A 23,762-nucleotide genomic window follows, 5' to 3' on the forward strand; every position below is an offset into this window, starting at 1 on the left:
TGCTTAAAAAGGGGGCATATTAGTATGCTTCTCCTGACTTTCAGAAGTTTAAAATTATCTAAAACTGTCATATACCCAGTTTTCGGGAAGTCTAGCTGTCATTTTAAGAGGCACATGAGTAAAAGTTTTGAAAGAGAAGTCATATTCTAAGTTTTTAGAATTTCCTTTTCCTCAACGCAACTTTCTAAATATGCAAGCATTAACTGCATTTGAAGATTAACCCTCTAAACTCCGAGAGCAGATGAACACAGCCCACGCAACTACCCACATGGGGTCAACCCTGCACTCCTTACATGTATGTATATGTATATGTACTCCAGAGAGAAAGAGCCACCACTTGTCATTGTCTCCATGCCATGTGTCTGATGTTATTGGTTACATTCCTAAACCAACCAGACTCATTAGAGCCACAGTGAAGCAGAAAGTCAAACAGGCTCACTGGAGTCTCAGAAAATAGAAGATAGATTTCAGTTGCACAACCAAACAAACCCAGAGTTTTTGATTCACAATTAAAGTAAAAAAAAATAATTGTGGGGCTTGATTAATATGAATGGGGATTAAATGTTGAAAAACTTTTAAGAATTTGTATCCATCTTAATATACATTACTTTCAATTTAAAAAAAAGAAAACTTTCAAAGTAATTTTTCATTAGCCAAGAAAAATATGAAATGATTAAATGCTAACATTAAAAGATTGAATCAATCATTATGTCACGACTTGGGCAGGCTGGACCCAGATACAGGAGACAGTTGCAAAACCAAGGTATTTATTAAATTAAAGTCACTGAAATGCAGGAGGAAACCCCAAGAAACAAACAAAAGACCCAAACTTAACAAAACCAGAAACTAAACATGACAAGAAACAGTCAGGAGAAAACAGTAAAACCCAGCTGGGAAGAAGAGAAATACATGACGAGATATATGTATATATATATATATATATATATATATATATATATATATATATATATATATATATATATATATATATATATATATATATATATACGGTATATATATATATATATATATATATATATATATATATATATATATATATATATATATATATATATACGGTATATATATATATATATATATATATATATATATATATATATATATATATATGGGACTTGACGAGACACAGGTGCAAACAATCAGGGCAGATGGGAACAAGGGAAGTCAAGACAGAACTAAAACACAAGGACACAGACTTTCAAAATAAAGCAGGAACAGATATACACAAAAACCATAAGACATTAAAAATCAGAGAATAAAAGAAACAGATTTTGCAATGTATTTGCATCTGATAACTGCCTATGCAGTTCTGATGCTCTTCTGGTTCAAGGTACCACAAGATGGGACAAGAAGGATGGATTATGTAATATATCATAGAAAATCCTTGCATCTAACATATAAGTATACATCTCTCCTAAACTTCAGGTATCGTGGATTTTTAGCGAATGTGGTCAAAGTTTAAAGCATGAAGTTACAGGGTTACTGTTGTCTGTTGACTGACAACAAAAGACTGGAATCAGATTAAAGGAGGACTTCATGTACGCACAAGTTTCTGAGTAACCAGCATGTAAATATGTTATCTACCTGATTTCGGTTGCAACCCTGTTTCTACCAAAGTGAGATTAGTGAGATTTCATTTGTGACAGGATAAAATGTTTCCCCCCTCCTTTGGACACAGATACATGCAGATATGAAAGCTGTATTTTTGATTAACCACAACAGATTTGGCAATGTTGCAACATTTCTAAATCAGCAATCTTTTCAAACCGTGTTTCGCCTTTAAAAGTGACACACTTTTCCCCCAAAACACACTGGACTTTGTACAAAGCAAATCAATAGTTGATGTGTTGTGTACACTGGCGAGCAGCCCAGTAGGGATGACAGAAATCAGGACACTTGATACATCTAACAACACATCTCCTCGCCAAAGGATGTTTAGACAAGGGACAGACTGTAGCCATAGAGCTTCCATAACTAAGACTGCTTAATCCCTGTGTGTGTGTGCACTGAGCCCGAACACAGCTACCCTAATGAAAGGAGCAGAACAGAAAGAACCAGAAATGTCCTCAGAGCCATGGCAGGGGGAATCGTGCCCTTTCTTACAGTTTGTCAATCACTTTTTATTATGCACACATATTTTTTACAGATATGCAAAGATTTGAATCCCGTTAGGTATCTGTGTAAATTCTGCCGTAATTCAGGTAGACTTTTAACGAATACCCACGCCGAGTACAAACACAGACCCTGCTGCTTGGATCAAGAAAATGTGAACTTTTAGTCTCTCAAGGGCAAAATATGTTTTTTCATGACGCTTCACCGTCTTCAAAGGTGCGAGACTGAAGATACATCAAGTGTGCATTATGCAACTCGACATTTACTGTTCTATGGTTATCAAGAGGTGAGACATTTTTATTTCAGGAACCTTTCCTTCTGTGTCGCTATCCTTGCAGAAAATGGCTCATCTAACTCCAGCTTGGTTCTGAAATGGACTTCAAGGGAATGAGCGATGATGGGGAAAAAGTCAATATGATAATTTGCAATCTTTTCTACAGCTCGTGTCGGTTCAGTTTGTAGGTGTCCTTCATTTTCTCCATTATTCATGGGAAGTTAAAGCTCTAAGTTTAGACCATCAACCACATGTCATGTTTTGTCATTTTTTTAATTTTTACCCCTGCTATTTTTATTGCCATCATACAGGACTGTCTCAGAAAATTAGAATATTGTGATAAATCCTTTATTTTCTGTAATGCAAAAATGTTAAACATTCTGGATTCATTACAAATCAACTGAAATATTGCAAGCCTTTTATTATTTTAATATTACTGATCAACTCAAATATCCTATCTCAAAAAATTAGAATATTCTGGGAATCTTAAACTGTAAACCATAATCAGCAATATTAAAATAACAAAAGGCTTGCAATATTTCAGTTGATTTGTGTAATGAATCCAGAATGTACGACATTTTTGTTTTTTTAATTGCATTACAGAAAATAAAGAACTTTATCACAATATTCTAATTTTCTGAGACAGTCCTATATATCTCATGAAATTCTACAAAGAAGTGTACTTCACATACTACTAGAGAACTTTGTGAGTGACGGGGTGTGTGGGGAGAGCTAATGCAAGCCTGTTGTCATCATAACAGAGCTCAGTGGGAACAATGGTGTGAAGTCATCTATCTGTGTCGGCTACGTAAGCCCGCTTACTGTCACTCGGCCATCGACCATCAGTCCATTTTTCAACAGAAAACACCCTTTCTGTGACTTTCTGATCTGGAAAGTTTAGAAAAAGGAAAGACCTATTCCTCCATCATGAAAGATTCATGCAGTTCATACTGACAAGTGTTAATATGCAGTGGTTGGTACTTTTTTAAAGTCCTCTCTTTCCTCTCTCCCTCTCTGCCCATTGGCCGGAGGATCCACTGTTATGAGTCAAGTCCTGCTCAAGGTTTCTTCTCTTAAAGGGGAGATTTTCCTTGCCACCATTTGGCTTCAAGGTTTTTCTCCCACCAGGGGAACTTTTTACTTGCCATTGTTTCTTTTAATAATTGCTCGGAGGTCATGTCCTGGGTCTCTGAAAAGAATCTAGGGACAATTTGTATTGTAATAGACGTTGAATAGATAAAATTGAATTGGACTGAATTGAACTGAATTGAGCATATGTAATTGAATTGAGAGCTTGTAATGGCAGCACACTGAAGACAGCAATCAACTCTGCAGTCTAAAATGAGAACAAAATTCAATACATCCAATAACATTGTAAAGGAATTGATCAAATTGGTTCGAGGTTACACTTTGAGTTAAAGTCAATATCTTATTTTCGGAAACAAAGCATGAAAACTTAATTGAAAGTGATGGTAATGTGTCACCACATCTATTGTCAATATGAAGCTGAAAATATTTATATCCACCCATCTTTATTGCATTACAGATATATATTTTTGGCACCGAATAGACAGTTTAACCTCGATAAAAATCGCATTGCTGTTTTACCTTAAAAGAAAAGATTACTATTAAGGGATTTATTTTGGTGCCAAGGTTTAAAATGAAAAAAAAAAAAAAGAAAACTGTGTAACTGTGATTTCTTTGTTGTACTGATTTATTCTGGCATTTTTTCCCCTTCAAATTAAAAAAGAACCATGTTAAATAATATAAATGATCTGTTTATTACCAAGTAATATCAGTGTATCCGAGATGGAAAAATATTTGTGTTGCACTAAAGACAATTTCAGCTCTATAATCTGTGCTTTAATACATTTCAGTTAGGGGTCATGGTGCTACTTGTGGAAAAGTAGGTCTAGAGCCCTGAAATCACTTACACACACTGTTCCCTAGAAGGGAAAGAACACACACACACACACACACACACACACACACACACTCTGCCCCCCACATCCACTCTTACATCAGTGTCTTGACCTGTTCTCCACAGGCCATTTATCTTTCCTCTGTGCATAACATTTAATGCAATGGTATATGTACTGCACATGCCAATACATTAAGTGTGACGCAGTCCCTCAGGACAATACTTAATGTACCGGTATATATCTTCACCTGTATAAGTATGTGTAGTATGTACTTTGTGTGCACACCTCTCTATCAGACCTTGGTTTCCCAGGAAACGGCTTTACAACTGAACTATCCCCACCCCCCACAAGCTCCTCCATGCACACCGTTTTACAGCTATGTGGGGTCACATGTGTGTGTGCGCACATGTGTGTGTGCACATATTTGTATATTGGTGTGTATTTATAAATGCACTGGAGTTCAATGCCTTTTCTCCTGGCAAAGCAAATCTGTTGCAATGATGAACTCATATCAGTTGGAGTAGTGAGACGGACAAGGACTTTATTCTGTTTCTATCAATAAATATTTTAAAAACCGGTCTAGAACACCTAACATTAATTGTGAGAAAGATCCCATTTAAGGCATGTAACGGTGAAAATGTTAAGATGTCCCTTTCTTCAGTGCAAAAGCTCACACACATGCCCAGGTACGGACAAAGCAAGTGTTCTCTAGCACCCAAACAGAAACACAAACAAAAAGGTGAACTCGAAATGTCACCGAGAAGAAATGTAGCCAACTATGACTCATGGTTTCATCAGATCTGTCATATAAATTCTGACCCTTACATGTTCTCTCTCAGATACAAATACTGAGTATTACTTCATCCTTTTACCGTAGCATTTAAGTTCACGCACATTCACACCCTCACCTGGGTGCCGGCCAGAGTTGCCCTTTTCCTGCTCTATTGGCTGCTAAGCAACTGTGTAGCCCCCTGAAATCATATGATTTAGTCAAACTCAACAGTGAACAGTGGCCAAACTCCTTCCAGCTGTGCCGAAGATATGCAGCTGGGAACCCTGAAAACCCCTTAGAAAAAAAGGGGGGAAAAAAGACAAACTAGCCACGTCTTTTTTTGTTTTAATCTTGTGCAGACCTTTTGAGGGTAACTCTTTAGTCTTGCCCCCTGACAACTGGAGATACAAAGTATCCTGGTAGGCATTCGTCTTCGAGATTAAACTGCAGACAGGCTGAGCGCAGGTGGAAAAAGGACAGGTTGCATACTTAAGGACAGTCTCTCTGATTATCAAACTTCTGTTAAGGAAGCCGAGCAACAAAATCAGGCAAACATTATTTCCACCAGCTCTAACTGGCCAAGGGTCATTTTCCAAAGTTCAGTCCGTTACAAATCCACAGAGCTGGGTAGAGTAGCCAAAAATTGTACTCAAGTAAAAGTACTGTTACTTCAGAATAATATGACTCAAGTAGAAGTAAAAAGTAGTCATCCAAATAATTACTTGAGTAAAAGTAAAAAAGTACTTGGTGAAAAAACTACTCAAGTACTGAGTAACTGTTGAGTAACGTCTGATTTATTTTTTTAACACAACCTTTCAAACAGACAAAAGTACAAAATAATCATCTTCAGGCAAATTAAATCAATAAAATAATAAAATAAATTAAAATGAATAAAAAATAGCTTAAATTAAAATAAGTTTAAAGTAAATTCAAGTACTTTAATAAATAATAAAATAACAGAATAAAAAAATAAATTAAGCACAAGTAGCACAAAATTTCAAGCCTTTGTACTTTTCTTTTTTAACCAGGCAGAACAAGCCCATGAACTCATATAAACTCTGTGTGTGTTTGAGTCTGTGTAAATGTGACAAAACATGCAAAAACAAACATTTTTCCCAAAGAATCACCCAGTGATGTCATGAGATTGACGCGTACGCGGATAAAAGGGATAAAAGAAAAGTAACAGCTCAACGTAGCCTAATGTAGCGGAGTAAGAGGAACAGTTTCTTCTCACAAATCTACTCAAGTAAAAGTAAAAAGTATAGTGATTCAAAACTACTCCTAAAAGTACAAAATTTCCCAAAACTTACTCAAGTAAATGTAACTCGTTACTACCCACCTCTGCAAATCCATCGTTTAATGTTCTACAAAATGTGTCAAAATCCATCCGTGATCGCTTTATGCAGTATTTCATTGACAAAGTGGCTTCTGTTAGGTCAAATATTAATAATACTTCTCACAGCCTAGATACATATTGTTTTCCTGCACCCTCTGCTGTGTTTAATGTGTTCTTATACCTTTCTGAAGAGGTCCAACAGTTGAAATCAACCAACTGTCCTGACACTATTCCATCTGAACAGCGTAAACAGGTGTTTCACACAGTGGGCCCCTGTCTCCTCCTGTTCATGAACAGCTGTGTTGGTTCAGGGTCTGTACCAAATGTTTTTAAGGAAGCTGTGGGGAGGCCTCTGCTAAAATAATCTAATGTTGATCCTACAGTGAGTCCTCTCTGATTTTAGACCAGTGTCTCATGTACCTTTACTATCCAAGGTTTTAGAAAAAGTTTTGCTCACCCACTTACTCTCTTTTTTAGAGATAAAGCTTATTTTTTTAAGTAATTCCAATCAAGATTTAGAACCTGCCAAAGCACAGAATCTGCTCCACTGAAGGTCCAGAACGACATCTTCCTGTCACTGAATGCTAATGAACCGGTGCTGACGCTGCAGCATTCGACACTGTTGACCACTCAGTCCTCCTGAAACGTCTGGATCAGGGGTCGGCAACCCAAAATGTTGAAAGAGCCATATTGGACCAAAAACACAAAAAACAAATATGTCTGGAGCCGCAAAAAATGAAAAGTCTTGTATAAGCCTTAGAATGAAGACAACACATGCTGCATGTTTCAATATTAGTTATAACTGGGTACTCGGCTGCAAATGTAGCTGCTAATGTCTTTCCACATGACTCTTTTTGTTACGCAAATCTATGGAAGAGTATTACAGCTAGACAGGAAGATTTTTTTTCATTATGCACTTCAAGAAAAAAGTCAAAATGTCGAGAAAAAAGTCAAAATGTCGAGATTACTGTTGAAGTACAATTTTGAGAAAAGTCGAAATGTCGAGAAAAAAGTTGAAATGTCAAGAAAAAAGTCAAAATGTCGAGAAAAAAGTCAAAATTTCGTGAAAAAAGTCGAAATGTCGAGATTAAAAAGGAAAGGAAAAAGGAAGAAAAAAAGAGAGAAAAAAGAAAAGAAAAAAAGAGAAAAAAAGGAGAAAAAATGGAAAAAAAATGAGAAAAAAAAGAAAAAAAAAAGGTCAAACATTTTTGAAAAGGTCCAGGAGCCACTAGGGCGGCGCTAAAGCCGCGGGTTGGCGACCCCTGGTCTGGATCAACAGGTTGGCCTGCAGGCTCTTGTGCTGCGGTGGTTCTAATCCTATCTAACAAACAGGAGTTTCTCCATCATGATTAATGACCTCTCCTCATCCTCAGCCCCTGCAACCTGGAAACATGACCATCACGCATGTACTGTATTCCTCACACCGGCTCCCCGTTGTATTTAGAATTCATTTCAAGCTCCTGTTGTTCATTTTTAATGTTATAAATGGCCTAGTTTTCTCATATCTTTGTGATGTTTTGTATTTCCCCAGCAGAGCTTTGCGTTCAGCAGGATAAACATTTGTTAGAGTGCTCTTTTGCAGTAGCTGGTCCCAAACTCTGGACCCTGAGTTACGGTCCCTCACTCACCTGCATCTATTCAAATCCAAACTAAAAATCCCTGTTCAGACTTGCATTTGGCACATGATAGTATTTCTTTTTACTTTTCTATTTTTCATATATGTGTCTTATGATTATTTTGTAGTCCATGATTTTATTTGATTTTAATTGTGAAGCACTGTGGTCAACAAATAAACATTGATTAATCAAACTGCAATAATTGAGTTATATTAAATAAAGAGATGTGTTCAACACCAAATATCTTTTCAATCGTCTCGAAGGTAAGATCATGTCACGATTGCTGAATGAATGCCAGCTAGGTTTCAGATATAACCCCCTTAAATGCTTTGACAGCATTTATCTGACAGATTCAAGCATAACTTATTGTTAGGGAGACACTTTTACCTTCATCTCGGTGAAGGCTGTCTATGTTAGGAATTTCACTCGGCACCGATAACCGCCTGGAGCGAAGAAGTGGTTGGCTGTGTGCTGCTGCGCACATGGAAGATCTAAACTTTAACACCGTACTGGTGCCAAAAAAGGGGCTTGTTTCTGTGTATTTCAATAAAATATCAAAAATCAAACCTTGTACTTGAATTTTGTGTCATCTGTATTTACAAGTTGGTTTTATTTATTTATGAACGAATAGAAATAAGCCCCAACTCTTACAGAACTGCAGCAGAAGCTCAGAACTCCAGTATTTTTCTCTCTTTCTTATATTTCCCAAACACTCAAACATTTTGCGTAATAGACATGCATCACACCCTCTTGACATCTTTAGGTCAGGCAGACAAAAACACACACTGAACCCACTCAGCGGGCCTCCGAGCTTCTCTCCTCTCCTCACTCATCTAGTGGGTCCTCGCGGGGGTTAGGCAACCCACGAAATGATTCCTGACATGACGGCTCGCAGAGCGGCGCTTGTCGAGCTGTCTGATATCGACACTTTTCTGCCTGACTGTGGACGTGTAAGACAGGAGGATTTACAATGATTTCCCCCTGGCTCAAGCTCAAGCTGCGTCTCCTCTGACTGAGGCTCGCACGCGTTTTTAGTTAACCCACAAAAAAATGCTGTCACATGGTGAAGTGATAACTCATCTTCTTCGGGCAGAGAACCGAAGCGGTTCGACACAACTACTGGGGTTTGTTTCCCAAAAGCACCATTGCACATACTAGACCTTCATCTGCAAATACACATAAGGAACATCTACTATCAGTCTGAAATGGACTGCTCACTCCTGTTGGCACTCTCTCGGCAAACAAGTCTAGTTTACTGATTAATCACCAAATAAGAGTGAATGCTGTGAACAATGTAGCTCAAAACAAGTAAGTAAACTATCAAACTGTTTCATGCAGGTGTGAAAGCCATAATAATAGAGCAGTGATCCTAAAAAAACACCTAGAATCCCATATAGCTCCGTTATGTTTGACAAGGCTGCAACATACGACGGAGTATTGGGGCCAAACTAAGACAAAAAAAAAGGAAATTACGAGAATAAGTCATAATATAATGAGAATAAAGTCGTAATAGAATAAAGTCGTAATATTATGAGAATAAAGTCGTAAAATTACAAGAATAAAGTCATAATGTTGCGAGAATAAAGTCGTAATAGAATAAAGTCGTAATATTATGAGAATAAAGTCGTAATATTACGAGAATAAAGTCGTAATATTACGAGAAGAAAGTTGTAACATTACGAGAATAAAGTGGTAATTTATGAGGATAAAGTGGTCATTTATGAGAACAAAGTCGTAATATTACGAGAATCAAGTCGTAATTTACGAGAATAAAGTGTTAATTTATGAGAACTCTAACAGGAAGAGCAGTCTTCTCCCTGTGTTAAAATGAGGAATATTGAGCATCTTGTGAAGTTATATTTATATATTTATAATATATTTAATTTTACGACTTTATTCTCATAATATTATGACTTTATTCTCATAATTTTACGACTTTATTCTCATATTATTATGACTTTATTCTCGTAATTTCAATTTTTTTTGTCTTAGTTTGGCCCTGATACTCCGTCGTAGCAACAGGTTCTTCCATGATTGGAAAAAGATCACACACTTTTACAAAACACAGCAAAAACAACGTACTTAACATCTTGTAAACCTCCTGCACGTGTGCGTCAGGCCCAGGGAGAATGTGTGATATCCTGATTGAGTCTTTAATTTCCTTTTTTTTTTAAGATAAATATTTTTTCAAGGTTTATGGTCGCTTGCTTTGCAGGGTTTTTTTTCTTTTTACCAACTACTTGTGGCAGAAGTTAATAACCTGATTTAAACGCAATAAGTGCATATCAAAATAAGAGCTGCATGAACTATTTGAATCTTCAAGATGTAGTAAAATTTGAAATTTAGAGACATTGTACACTTACTGTGGCGGTTTATATGAAACAGTGAAGACAAAAGAACCACACCTGCACTTTCATATTTAGGAATACTGGTGATTAGTAAATGATCATAAGCTCGAAGGTGCAAGAAAGAACTATAATCTTGAACCGTTTTGTTTTCTCTTACCATTTTTTTTTAGCTAAACTCATTATTTGGATGTTACTCAGAGAATCTTGATCAAAGCTTTGATTGAACAATGTCTCCCTGAGCTCATCATTCATTGGCCTTAAACCGCCACAAAGGAAACTTTGTCATCTTAGTTCAGTGGATTCTAATCTAATTCAGTTGGAGGCTAATCACTTTTGCAATGCTGGTCAAGATGTACTGTTGTTGTTTGGGCTCTTATTTGGTCAGTCACAGGTTTTCATCAATCATTTCTTGAGTCTTTTATTCCCCTGTCATGATGTCTGCTGTAGCTCTGTGAGCTAGTTTCATCATCGCTGATGTGTGATAATGGACTTTAAATGCAGTAGGTTAGAAAAGGTCTTATGTACTGCCGTAGGAGAAAACAAAAAACAAAAAACACCTGGAAAAATATGTTGTAGGGATTGGATGGGTTTGATGGAAGAACAGATTGATGACATTATTATAATTTTGTTTTCACTCGCTCACTAACAAGTAGTCAATAAAAGAGTCGTAAATCAAGCAAGAAAATATTAAATAATTAGAAAATGTTCAATTATTTCCTACAACACATCTGTCACAGATCCGTCTACATCCCAGAGGCAAATTGGAAAAACTACAAGAAAAGAAAGAGCATCGAGTGAATTCTCTTTTGGCTTTTTTTCTCCCGGAATTTTTTCAATCTTCATCTTACCTTCAAGGATGACTTCTTTGCCAGTTTTTTTCAGTGCTTGTACAGCCTCATCATGTGTAGCCTCCCGTAAGTCATAACCGTTGACAGACAGTATGGCATCACCAACATAAAGTGCTTCGGTCTGGTCAGCAGCCAGACCTTTAAAAATCTTGGAGATGAGGATCGGCATCTTGTTTTCCTTTCCTCCTGCGTGACAACAAAAGAAAAAACAAATGTCGCATTATTATTTTTATTGCACTGTGTGATCATAAAACTACATTTCTGGCCACCATTTAGATTTAGAAAGTCATTTTGAATTGCATTCTTGTCTAAACACAGAGCCAATACAAAGTGTAAGTTCAAATGTTAAGTATCACAGCATGTAAGTCACAAAAGAAAAGAAAAATATATTGAAAACTAAAAGATCCCACATCTGTTGAAACTGTAAACACATCACTCCTTAAATTTAAGCATATAAATCAAGGTTATTCCAGTAAACTGTAGTTCACAAAGCATTTGAGGACAGACACAGGCAGCAGCAATTCCCCTTCTGGAATAACTTTTGCAGGGCCTTTTCCAGTCCTCTCCCTCCCTTCCTCTGTCATTAAATGAAGGTCAGCTCTTAAGCTGATGGATCTACTCGCTTGCTGTGGGCTTCCACTCTTCATGAGAAATATCATTAATTTCAGCTGGAAATCTGGACCTCCAGCTAGTAAGAAATTATCTAAAAGAGGATTGCATTTAATTATTTTAAATAAGTCTTCCACAGGTTACGTCCTCGGGGTGAATTACTTTGATTTACCTCTCGTCATTTCCTTCGTAACCCAAAGCAGCACAGATCAGCGGGATGCTGAACGTTGCTGAAGACTGCTGAGTATTTATCATTGAAGTGGGTGTAAGGAGCCACTCCACGGATGAACAGAGGTGTAAAAACGTGGCAGATAAAGCTGACTTTGTACCGTACATCCTTGGTATTTAGACCAGAGCATGCCCCACGATGTTTCAAAAGACAATATTCAAGCGATTGTATTGACCTTTAAATTAGGGCTTACGATGTTTTCTTTAAAACTAGTAGAGATGTGCGAAAACCAAAGAATAATTCATGAGCAATGTTCATTTCAATTCACATCCTACAATCCTTCAGCTAATCCTTCTGGTTTTGAAGTTACAAAGAGAGTTATACTGTATAATTTGGGATTTTTGCAAACCCCAACACAAATTTTCCATTTCATTTTTGGCAAGGTTGAGTGGAACATGCAACGTCTTCTAATAACTGAATTTGTAAATGACTTTTTTTTTCCAGACAGAGCCGGGGGAATCCTTGTTACTTACTGGTTTTGTCATGTTGCCATAATTATTCATCTATTTATTGGTGAGACATTTTCATTTTTTTTTTTACGTGTAAATTCAGATATTCTCTATAAATAACAACTATGTTTTCTTTAAAAATGATATATCTTCAGCAATATTTCACCATTACATCATGTCTATATCAACAATATTGTTTGGCACAGTTATTCTTGGGTCAGTATATCATCTAAATAGGAAAAAAGAAGGATATTATTATAGATCTACAACTGAGAACCTGACTGATTTCTTTGGTCCTTCAGAACTAGGGCTGTTCGATTAATCGATTTTAAATCGTAATCGCGATTATGTAATTGGAACAATGTTAAAACGTGAAACTCGTAAAATCGATTTTTATTTTTTTTTATTTTTTATTTTATTTTATTTTTTTTACCTTGTCTGCACACATATTAATGATTGATACCATATTGCATGCAAAGACCCAGCTTAGTTTAATTAGAAAATGTCTTGTTTTATTTAATTGGAAATATAACTTACTGTATGTTTGCAAGTGCTGATTTGCAGATTTTTTTTTCAGAGATAAAACTTTATATTTTATTATATTTTTTAAAACTTTTTTTCAACTTTTTTTACAGAGTTTTGCACTTTATTCATTCATTTTTGGTTTAATAAGAGCAAAGTTTGCACTTAAAGCCCAATGGGGCAAATGTTCAATAAAAAAACAGCATATTTGAAATCATTTCTTTGCCTTTTGTCAATTCACAAAATAATCGTAATCGTAATCGAAAATCGGATTTTGAGAGAAAAAAATCGAGATTTTATTTTTGGGCAAAATCGAACAGCCCTATTCAGAACCTTTGTGAAAAACTTAATGTTCTGCAGATAAGAAACATGCAGCAAGGGATCCTGGGAGAAAAAAAGGTTCTCCAAAGATGAAACAGAAATTATTTGAACTTGAAGGTGATCAAAACAGTAAAAAAAAAAAAAAAAAAAAACTAATATATGCTATCAAAAACAAGATTTAATAAAACTTTTACACAAACATCAGCTTTGGCAGCAGCAGTGGTAAATATTCATAAGTCTTACTGGAAAACTGAAATATCTGAATGTCAGTTTAAAAGATCTAGGACAACTGTCCTAACCACTCACCTAATGAGGTTGAAGATCAAATCTGAACACCTTGCTGCGTCTCTAACCTTCAGGTTACCTCTGCCTGCAGTCTGCACCACCATAAACGCTCCAAATTATAGTGCTCCATAATCTCCTTCCACTGCATGGAAACTCCACAGGGCCACAACCAAACTGCACACTAATCTGAGTCAACTACATGAGAGATTTAAAGCTTTAATACTGGCATTACCATTATTGAATACCAGTCTATGGGGCTAGGATTGCTCCAGCTGATTTATTCAAGGTATTTTCAGTCAAAATTAATATATGAAAAAATAATATCTGTAGAGATTTGAGGGAAAAAAAAACAAGGGCAGGGAGGAAAACAACATCTCCAAATCTCTGTGAAAAAAGAAGATCTTGACAACTTCAATGACCTCCTGGGTAGTAAATGGCTAGTGAACTTTCAGCCTCATTAAATATGACATATATCTGGTACATCTCATGCTATTAGTGCTCCTTACTGAGCTTCCTGCTTTACCAACCGCAGTTATGTCTTCCTTTGGACAAGTAGGATAAAGAGCCCTGTTCATTTGAGTCAGCAGGAAGATGATAGCGTCCCTGGTGTCACAGTGACAAGGGGATGTCACTGGTGTCAAAATAATTTAGCATCAGTGCCGAACTGATGTATTAGGACACCGACTGAAGGAATGAATGTAAACAATGGCACCAAGCGCTACACACATTAACCATTACTAAGTTTATGCATCTTCCAGGGCCAGAGCCCAACATTTCACTTGTCAGCAGTACTAAAGGTGACCAAACTTGCTTATAATTTTTGAAAAGATCCATGTCTGTAGATGATATTTTGGTATGATAACCCTTCCTGAGTGACAGCTGTATCATAGTTATCAGCTCATGAAGTTACCCACCCCCTTCAGAACATTACACTTTAGATGCTGCTGCATAACCTGGTTTAAAATCATGTACAGGATATCTGTCAATGTTTCACAATATTGTCTTTGGTATCATTTTAAAGGGGGCCTTTTAAGCATTCATTCAAGCTAAGATGTGATACTTTTCCTGAATCCTTATGGTCCTATGAGTATTCCAGTTTTTGTATTTTGTGTCTCTGTTGTTCCTAGATGACACAGGGATAAAAGATAGTATATCATTGTGTAAAAATGTGTGTTGTTTCTAGTTTAAAGAGCTGCAGTGAACTCTATGTTGGTCAGAAAGATTCACATCTTAGCTTAAATTAATGCTTAAAATTATACCAAAGACAATATTGTAAAACATTGACAGATATTCTGTACATGAGTCTAAACCAGGATATGCAGCAGCATCTAAAATGTAATTTTCTGAACTTCATGAGCTGATAACTATGATCCAGCTGCCACTCAGGAAGGGTTATCATACCAAAATATAATCTACAGACATGGATCTTTTCAAAAATCATAAGCAAGTTTGGTCACCTTGAGTGGTGCTGATATCTGGCCTGGCCCATGGACTACTTATCTTCCTCTGATCACAGGCTTAGATGTTTCACTCCATTTACTGTCATGGCTGCTGAACAAACATATTTTAAATACTTTGGCAAAAAATAACCCTCATTAAGGTTGACACGCCTACACGCTTATTCCTTTCCCATTACAACTTTGGCTACTCCAACTTTTCATGTCAGACAAGTCCAGCACCGTGCAGCTGGCAGCCCGTCACTCAGCCGACAGGTGGGCGGCATCGGTGGAGATGAGGCGGGACCACCGGAGCCGCTCATGGCAGGTTAATTAATGGTGCCGGTGGTGCTCGTACTTCCATGTGCCAAATCTTGATTTTTTTTTTTTTGTGCCAACAGTGCATTTGTTGGGATAATACTCTTTCCAAAATAGTTCTGCAGGATCAGCACTAAATTCAACTGCATCAGCCAGGTTTGCATATGGTAATGATGAACAATGAAATGAATAGGCCTGTGTTGATCGATTCTCATATTAATTCCTAAAAATCGATTCTTATGTCTAAAGATCGATTTTTTTTTTTTTTTTTTTTTCCGTCATTTTTTAGCCAGGTGAACTTTAATCCCAGTAGTCGGACACACAGTTTGTCATGACACTTCTGAAAAATGCCAGGTGCTTCATGGCAATATGTGTGCGTGGTGACAGAATAAATTAGATAAGCTAAAATGATTTGTTTACTGCATGAACTGTTGCAATTTCTTTCTTTTTTGCACTTTAAATGGATATTGAAAGGCTTGTTTGAGTTATTTATTTCTTAGTTATTTCACAATAATTATTGTGAAATTATTATTTCACTAGTTATTTTACAGTCATATAATTCAGGCAACAGCTCAAAAAACATTTTAAATAACACTAAGCCAAATCAATATCGAATCGGATCGAATCGAATCATGATAATTGATTCTGAATCTTAAGAATCGGAATCGAATCGATTCTTGACATTTGAATCGATACCCAGCCCTAGAAATGAACACAATTAGATAGATTTACGACAAAACAACAAAAAGGTGAAGAAGAAAAAAAAAGTCTGCGTGAGAAAGCACCAAACGGGAAGCCACGTTCAAAAATTGCTTCATATGAAATTTTTTTACCATGATGAAACCCTGACGTTTGCACATAAGTAGCTAAAATGAAGTAATAAAAAAGGTCTGCAGAGGCATGCTTCCTCTTACTTTAACCAGCAGGCCTCTCTAGAGACCTGAAGTCTGGCTTGCCAGCCTACCCTCTTAAATTTAGACATGTGAGTAAAGGTTGCCGCTGTGCTCTTCTGGAAGCTGGGGTGGGCTCCCTAAAATTAACACTTGTGGACTCGTCCACTCCAAGCCACATAGCTTTCATCTCTGGCCAATGACAACTGACTGCTCCTCTCAGCTGTTCACAATGCGGTGTCAGCTTGCCCACAACAACTTCTGCCATCTTTCATTTGCAAATTTCATTTCCCAGCCTCAGTCTGGCCCTTTCCCCCCATTTCCTCCTTTCCTTTTCATCCATTCTTTGACTTGCTCCACGTCTCGTGTCATCTGTCGCTGTGCCGTCCTATCTGTCTGTCACACCGTTGTCCCCCTCTCTGCTTTTGAACAGCCAGCATCACAAGAACGTCAAGCCTACAAAGCTGCCAGCTATGATTGTGTTTTAATAACACGCTGCTCATTTTCAAAACCGCCCATTTCCAACGAGATGGACATTGTATTTATGTCATTAGGGCCTGGCTTTGCTCTGTTGTTGGTGGCGGTGGTGGGAGAACGTGTCACAAGCAGCTAAAATCACTGGCAATCTATACAACATCACAATTGTGGAAGTTTGCAATAACCCATCAAATCAAGCCAATGTGTTGCCCAGCTGTCAAGCGATTACCTGTGAACACAAACCCACCAGGAGGCGGAGACTTCGACTCCCAAACATGCAAGTTCAAACACATACTTCACATAGCCCACATGAGAAAAAATGTCTTATGACATTGCCGCCTTAATGTTTGCTGTGATAGTACATCAATCACCATTCAAGGTGTTTGGCACAAAAGAATTCCAACCACAACACAAGTTATGGGATTGTTAAAGTAGCAATGACAGTTCGGATACTGTTAGTATAGGGAACCTGGCTATTTCCCTGGGTGTGAATCTGTTGCAGACCAGTACCAGCAGACTGGAATTAAAACTGCCAAGAGTTTAAAAATACTCCTGTAGAAGTTGAAGTATCAACTTAAGTTTTTTACTCAAGTAAAAGTATAAAAGTACTGGTTTCAAAACTACTTAAAGAATAAAAGTAAAAGTAATGTAAGGGGGAAAAAAGCCACTAAGGACAAAAGCCGTTGAAAATGAATGCATCTTAGTAGCCTATAATGCATTTATGTGTACTATTGAGCATTAACATGTGTTTCAGGGAGCAGAAGATATGATGACTACCGTAGTTGCCTATAAGTATTGTAATGGTGCAAAAAGTCAAACTTCAGAGGCATGTTATCTTTTATCCTAACCTTTATTGGAATGTACATCCAAGTTTAGTTGCAGGAATCTGAGGGTTATGGATGTAAGAACAAAACTGGACAAGAACATCTGTGCCACAACCACAACCAAATTCACTCTATCCGGATGGCGCAATTTAACTGGATAGTTTTTTTTTAAAAGCCGAAATGAAATTTTTAAAATGTAAGGAGTAAAAAGTACAGATAATTGCGTGAAAATGTAAGGAGTAAAAGTAAAAAGTCGTCTGAAAAATAATTACTCCAGTGAAGTATAGACAACCAAAATTACTACTTAAGTAAGGTAGCAAAGTATTTGTACTTCGTTACTTGACACCTCTGCTCACAGATAAAGAGGCCAACTTATGCAGGTTGGGAAACGAGGAGAGAAGGCTTTTGCCACACAACACAACACAACACAACACAACACAACACAAGGACGTTAGAAGACTTTCAAGATGCAGAAGGGTCACAAACCCTTTTCCACAGAGAGGTTATGGAGCAGCATTGATTTAACCTTGTGCAGCATGTGTGCTGTACAAGGTTAGCTGTGAGCTGCTCAGCTTTTCTCCTCCAAAGGCAACAATAATGAGCACAACAATCTTTCAGCAAGATGTAGTTCTTTATGCTCCAAAGAGACCGCGATAACTATACTTTAGTCTCCTGGTAGCAGTTACTACCTCGGCTTGGAATTCTTCAAAATATTCTTACTTAATGCAAATGAAATATAGTGACACTTGAAATCACACACACGCACACAAAACATACAAAATAAATCAAATCAGAACTCCTTTGCTTCCACCACCTTTCACACAAATACACACAACAAAGTTAATGCAGGCACAATATGTTCCAGGCTGCCGTCACTCCTCTTTAACCTTGAACATGTTTGCATCTTCTCTATGCAAAACATATTTATTCAGCAGTTGCAGCTGTTAAAAGTTAAATTACTCTACTTTCAAAACAATACTGGCAAAAACTACAGTACAAAGGCTGACCTGTCAGAACTATACAACATCAGTTACCACATACTTCCCTACCAAGGTGTAAAACATTGCAATTAAAATCTAATAAAACGAGATGCAGAAGTAAATGGGTTCTCTGTGGGACAGAAGTAAGGTACCTTTCTACAAATGCTAAACCTGCAGTACTTTAAATATGTTACCAAATTGTAAACCAGGAACTCCATGTTGCAACTATCATCTTAATGCACATTTGTAAGGCAAGGCAAGGCAAGTTTATTTGTAGCCTATAGCACAATTCAACACAAGGTAATTCAAAATGCTTTACATCAACATTAAAAGCAAATGGAATCTGTTCATTTTAAGAATTTTTTTAAGACAACCTATATCTCAATGAATCCGAATTTAGTATATATTTCCATTGGAAAATGTGTGCAAAAGTTTTTTTTTAATAAATAATTACAAAAAATGAAAGTTGTCACAGATTAATTGTGTTTTCAGTGCTGAGGTGAGGAGCGTCAGAGTAGCTGCTGAACTTCACTAAAAAGAAAACTGTTAATTTCATAGTAAGTACTAATAGTGGGGCGTATTTGTAAAACTGTATTTAATTAACTTCTTGAAGTTCATTAGAGAGCAGTGCGTCGCGCGGCTTGAGCACTTTCAAGCATCCAAGCTGAAACGTTACTCGACGCCTGAATTATGGTTCCGCGTTAAATCGACGCAGAGTTACGGCGTAGCCTACGCGCGTCGAGGCGTACCTTACGCCGTAGCTTCTGCGTTGGTGTAACGCGGAACCATAAATCACCTTAAGTGAAATGGTTTCCCTCTAGGCGAAGCCTGACCAAATCACAGCTGTCACATTTGTTTTTCTCCACCAACAACAGCGCAAACTAAAAGTATTCGGGTTTATAATCTTAATGGGAATAATGCTCCTAAAAGAGTAGTGAAAGTTGAATTTATTGCATGTTTTTTGGACTTAGAAGCCAGTCTGAAGTTTTCTTCGTCTTTGACAGACTCAACTCGCAGCCGCAAAACTTGGCAATAACTCGGCCGTAATTAACTTCGCCGCTGTTTGGGATAGTTTTTATTAAAAAAAAAAAAGTCTCACCCTTAATACTGATTCCCAGTCCTCCCACATCCTGCTTGGTGACTCGCACGGTGCGCTTCACGTTGGTGATGGTTTCCGGGACCGGGGACGAGCCGAGGTTCGGCGGGTCCCCGTTGACAGCGCCGGCGGGGCTCGGGCTGGGCTTGGCCGGCTCCGCGGCGCCCTCGCCCGGGTTCACCGTCAGCGAGTCCTCAGTGAGCGTGGCCAGCACCCGGATCCAGCGGTCCACGGTCACTCGGAGCTCCAGCAGCCCCGTTTTCTGCGCCTTCATCGCGGCAGCCATGTTCAACGCATTCCTGGAATAACTCTAGACGGGCTGGCAGCCCTGTGGAGGGGGGGGCGCACACACACACACACACACAGTTATACACGCACACACTGATACACACACACACACACACACACACACACTTACACACACACACACACACACACACACACACACACTTATATATACACGCACACACATATATATACACACACACACACACACACACAGTTACACACACACACACACACAGTTACACACACACACACACATACACACCACACAATTACACACACACACACGCACATATATATACACACACACACACACACACCTATATACACACACACACGCACACACACACACACACACACTGATACACACACACACACACACACACATATATATACACACACACACACACACACACTGATACACACACTTATATACACACACACACATATACACACGCACATACACACACACACAGTTACACATACACACGCACACACCACACACACATATATACATATATATATATATATATATATATACACATACACACACACTTATATACACACATACACACACACATACACACATATATATATATATACACGCACACACACACTTATACACACAAACACACACATATATACACACACACATATATACACACACACACATACACACACACATATATATATAAACACACACATATATATATATACACACACACACACCAAACACACACACCACACATTCTCATACTGTGCAATATTCTTCCACTCATTCATGTGCATTATTACTCTCATTCACTCATTTTCATAGTGTATCCACCTTATTCCTACGCCCCATGAGGCTTTGCGCGAATTGTGGGAGCTCCTTCCGGTGCTGCCAGAACCGCGTTTGTTTACATGCTGAGTGAACGCGTTAACCCTCTTTCTCTGACCGTTGGGGATATAAAACATGTGGAAACACCACCTGTCACAGCTCAAACGGGACAATATCATCTTACCGCTGCCTCCTGCTGTTGAGGGATGGGAGGACGACCTGAAGAAGTGAAGAAATGCTTAGAAGATGAGAAGTATCTCATTCTTCCCAATGGGCAAAGTGGATACTCCTCCAGGTGGGTAAATATTGTTACTTATCAGTACTCGAGATGAGAAATAAAAACGGTCCAAATCATCCCCCCTTTCCATCCCTTATGTCATTTCATTAATGAATGTGGTTTTACTGCTATTTCAACATTTAGAGTCATCACCAGAAAAATAACATTTGACAATTTTCACCTGAAATAAGTAGAAAAATCTGCCAGTGGGACAAGATTTATCTTCTCATTACAAGCAATAACATCTTGTTCCACTGGCAGATTTTTCTACTTATTTTAAGTGAAAATCTACTTGAAACAGGTGAACCTTGTTGTTTTTTCCAGTGATGAGTCTTGTTTTAAGTGTAATGAGATTTTTTTTTACTAAAATGAGACATTTTAACTAGAAATAAGACAAATATTCTTGTTAAGATTGTGAGTTTTTGCAGTGATCCATTTTACTTATCCTGTGAAGGACAGAGTCATATTGATAAGTTCAGAAAAGTGTTTTTTATTGTTGTGTTTTGATGTATTTGATGTAAGCCCAGTGGATATTTAAAGCTTACAGAAGGCTGCATTTAACTGCTGCTATGTCATTCCTGCAGTATTTCTGCAGGTGTTTTGGTCACTGCTATTATTTGTAATATATTATATTATTTGTAATCAGCACAAATTATCTGTCCCCATATGATCAAATCCACCACCCCCCCTGATTTTTTTTTTTTACAACTCGAGTACTGCTTATAATCTATGAACTAATGTGACAGGTAGGCTACTTGTGAACCTTCATTAAGACAAACTGTAAGCCATCTTTTATATTTATTCTTTCAGGTCCAGCTGGCAGTGATGTTCCTGGGGCTGCAGAGCTGCAAGTTGGTTATCTGGACACCAACTGAGCACCTGGAGTTACAAATTTCATTTGACAAAGACTTCAGATACACACATGAAACACCTCCAGAACTTTCACATACTTCCAACATTTGTAGATGAAATTGGTACAAAGAAGATTCAGCTCTGCCCCTCTGTATAAAGCTAGGGGGAAAACAGTACAACAGACTTCATTTTTGTTTTCAGTTTTATTAAAAACAGAACCTGAAAGATCCCCTCCTGACATATTAGGACATACAATATAGGGACATGAATCAAAACATTTTAACACAAAAATATTGTTTAACAAAAGCACATTACATTTGTGTCTTAAGTGAGAGAGATTCAGTTTACTGTCAGAGGACTATTTGAACTTTTATTTCCTCAAAAAAAAAAAACAATTGCAGCTGGACCTCAGTTGTTTTCAGAAAATGTTAAATGAATGAAATATGTAAGTGCAGCTCTACAAACTACATACAGCACTTAACCTGTTGAGAGTTATGTGTTAAAGATACTGTAAGTTTAACGGTACCTAAATTGTTTTCAGAAAATGTTAAATGAATGAAATATGTAAGTATGTTTAAGTGCAATATTAAATGTCTTCTCACTTTTCACTTGAAATAAACTCAGCTCTTTAATTCACTAAACCAGCACAGATCTTGAGCATTTTGTCAATTTTGGGCACAAAGTTAATTTGGTCCTGTTTGAGAAAGAATCTTGTACATCTCCAGGTTCCTTATTCAACATGAATGCGGGCGTGAGCAGTGCGGCGTGTGTGAGTGACCTCCTCACTGGTCAGCTGGCATCCTTTACCTGTGAATGCTGGAATGATTAGCTTCACCCTACGCTCCTCCAGCAAGTCTCTAACTGTGAAACCACGGTCACCCATCACCTCATCTCCAGCACGTAAATAATAGAATAGGTGTGGTCCTCCATCCCTGGGTCTGACCACTGTGTTTGGGCATCACAGGAAGCTTTGGTGTTGATCACAGCTCCTCCTTGGTACCTGATATTTCATGACATTAACCTGAAATCATACCTGATATTTCATGACATTAACCTGAAATCATACCTGATATTTCATGACATTAACCTGAAATCATACCTGATATTTCATGACATTAACCTGAAATCATACCTGATATTTCATGACATTCCTGTCATTCCTCTGAGGATTCGGCGTGTCTCCTCCGGTGGTTTGTCGGATCTCACCCACAAAGTATGATGCAGGTTTTCCTCCACAAAACGACGTACCCGAGCTCCGCAAGGACATTTTAGTAAATGCTACGGTTGATAAACATGTTAAACATTAAATGTCAGAAAACAAAACCGTAACTTCTCTGCTAGATTGAAAGAAAATTGCTTTAAAATAAACCGCTGTTCATGCTCAGCTGCCCATGTTAGTCAATGGCGTTACGCAACTTCCGGCGTCTAACCGGAAGTCACTCCCACAGCGGTTTCTACAGTAGAGCCTCCAGGAATAAGGTGGATATTTATATTTCCTGTTTTTCATTTTGTGAGAGTTTTTGCATGTGTGCACTTTTACGGAAATGCTGCCTAATCTCATTGTACCAGTATAATGACAATAAAGGCTTTCTATTCTATTCTACACACACACACACACACACACACACACACGCACGCACAGTGTCTCTCACTCTACTTCCTCCGCCTCCAAAGTGGTTTATCCAGTAGTAAAAAGTAAAGTTAATTGAGGGTGATGTGATTAAGCAGTGGTGTTGACACACACACTCAAAGTTCTGAAAGATCCTCGTGTTCGTTTGTCTGGTGAACCATAAGAAAACCAGCGAACACAATCAAATGTTAATACAAGCTTTTACTATACCAT

At 37.7% G+C, this 23,762-nt stretch overlaps 2 protein-coding genes across 2 annotated transcripts in view; one reads left to right on the forward strand and one right to left on the reverse strand.

Annotated features, from left to right (window-relative positions):
• The window catches only part of snta1 (syntrophin, alpha 1), a 50,850-nt gene extending 30,852 nt beyond the window's left edge, over positions 1 to 19,998 (reverse strand). The window contains exons 1-2 of the mRNA XM_061726763.1: positions 19,689 to 19,998; positions 11,250 to 11,435 (exon numbers count right to left, since the gene is read on the reverse strand). Coding sequence (XP_061582747.1) covers positions 11,250 to 11,435; positions 19,689 to 19,971 — 469 coding nt within the window. The 5' untranslated portion in view covers positions 19,972 to 19,998. The remainder of the gene's footprint in view (positions 1 to 11,249; positions 11,436 to 19,688) is intronic.
• The window catches only part of tox2 (TOX high mobility group box family member 2), a 570,456-nt gene that overhangs the window by 176,456 nt on the left and 370,238 nt on the right, over positions 1 to 23,762 (forward strand). The gene's annotated exons all lie outside the window — the stretch shown is intronic.

This window comes from Cololabis saira, chromosome 8 (genome assembly GCF_033807715.1).
Source record: "Cololabis saira isolate AMF1-May2022 chromosome 8, fColSai1.1, whole genome shotgun sequence".
NCBI lineage: Eukaryota > Metazoa > Chordata > Actinopteri > Beloniformes > Belonidae > Cololabis > Cololabis saira.